The 405-nt window shown below is 29.6% G+C and overlaps 1 protein-coding gene across 1 annotated transcript in view; it reads left to right on the top strand.

Annotated features, from left to right (window-relative positions):
* Positions 1-405, top strand: part of LOC107644034 (2-methylene-furan-3-one reductase) — a 7,261-nt gene that overhangs the window by 2,182 nt on the left and 4,674 nt on the right. Inside the window, exon 3 of the mRNA XM_016347809.2 lies at positions 50-209. Coding sequence (XP_016203295.1) covers positions 50-209 — 160 coding nt within the window. The remainder of the gene's footprint in view (positions 1-49; positions 210-405) is intronic.

Here is a 405-nt window from a genome sequence, read left to right as displayed (position 1 = left end):
GAATTAATAACAGTAAATTAATTAATTACAAACATTTATTTGTGTGCAGCTTGCGAAGCATGTGTGGGGCGCATCAAGGATAGCAGCAACATCAAGCACTGGAAAACTTGAATTCTTAAGAAAACTGGGAGTTGACTTTCCTATTGATTACACAAAGGAGAACTTTGAGGAGCTGTCAGAAAAGTTTGATCTAGTCTACGATACAGTTGGTAAGGTCTTCAAAGTTAACCACAGTGGGGAGGAGTGGGAATGAGTTTTCTTAATTAAAAAATATGCTAAATGTGAATTTTTATTATAGATAAAAGAATATATATTCAAATAGATTTTTAAAAAATTTTGTATTGAATATTTTGGTCTCAAAATTTTCATTACAAACAGTTTTTTAATGTTATAAAAATAAGATAT

The sequence above is a fragment of the Arachis ipaensis genome, chromosome B05 (genome assembly GCF_000816755.2).
Source record: "Arachis ipaensis cultivar K30076 chromosome B05, Araip1.1, whole genome shotgun sequence".
Taxonomy (NCBI): domain Eukaryota; kingdom Viridiplantae; phylum Streptophyta; class Magnoliopsida; order Fabales; family Fabaceae; genus Arachis; species Arachis ipaensis.
Note: the sequence above shows the minus strand (reverse complement) of the source record. Positions and strands in the feature narration are given on the sequence as shown.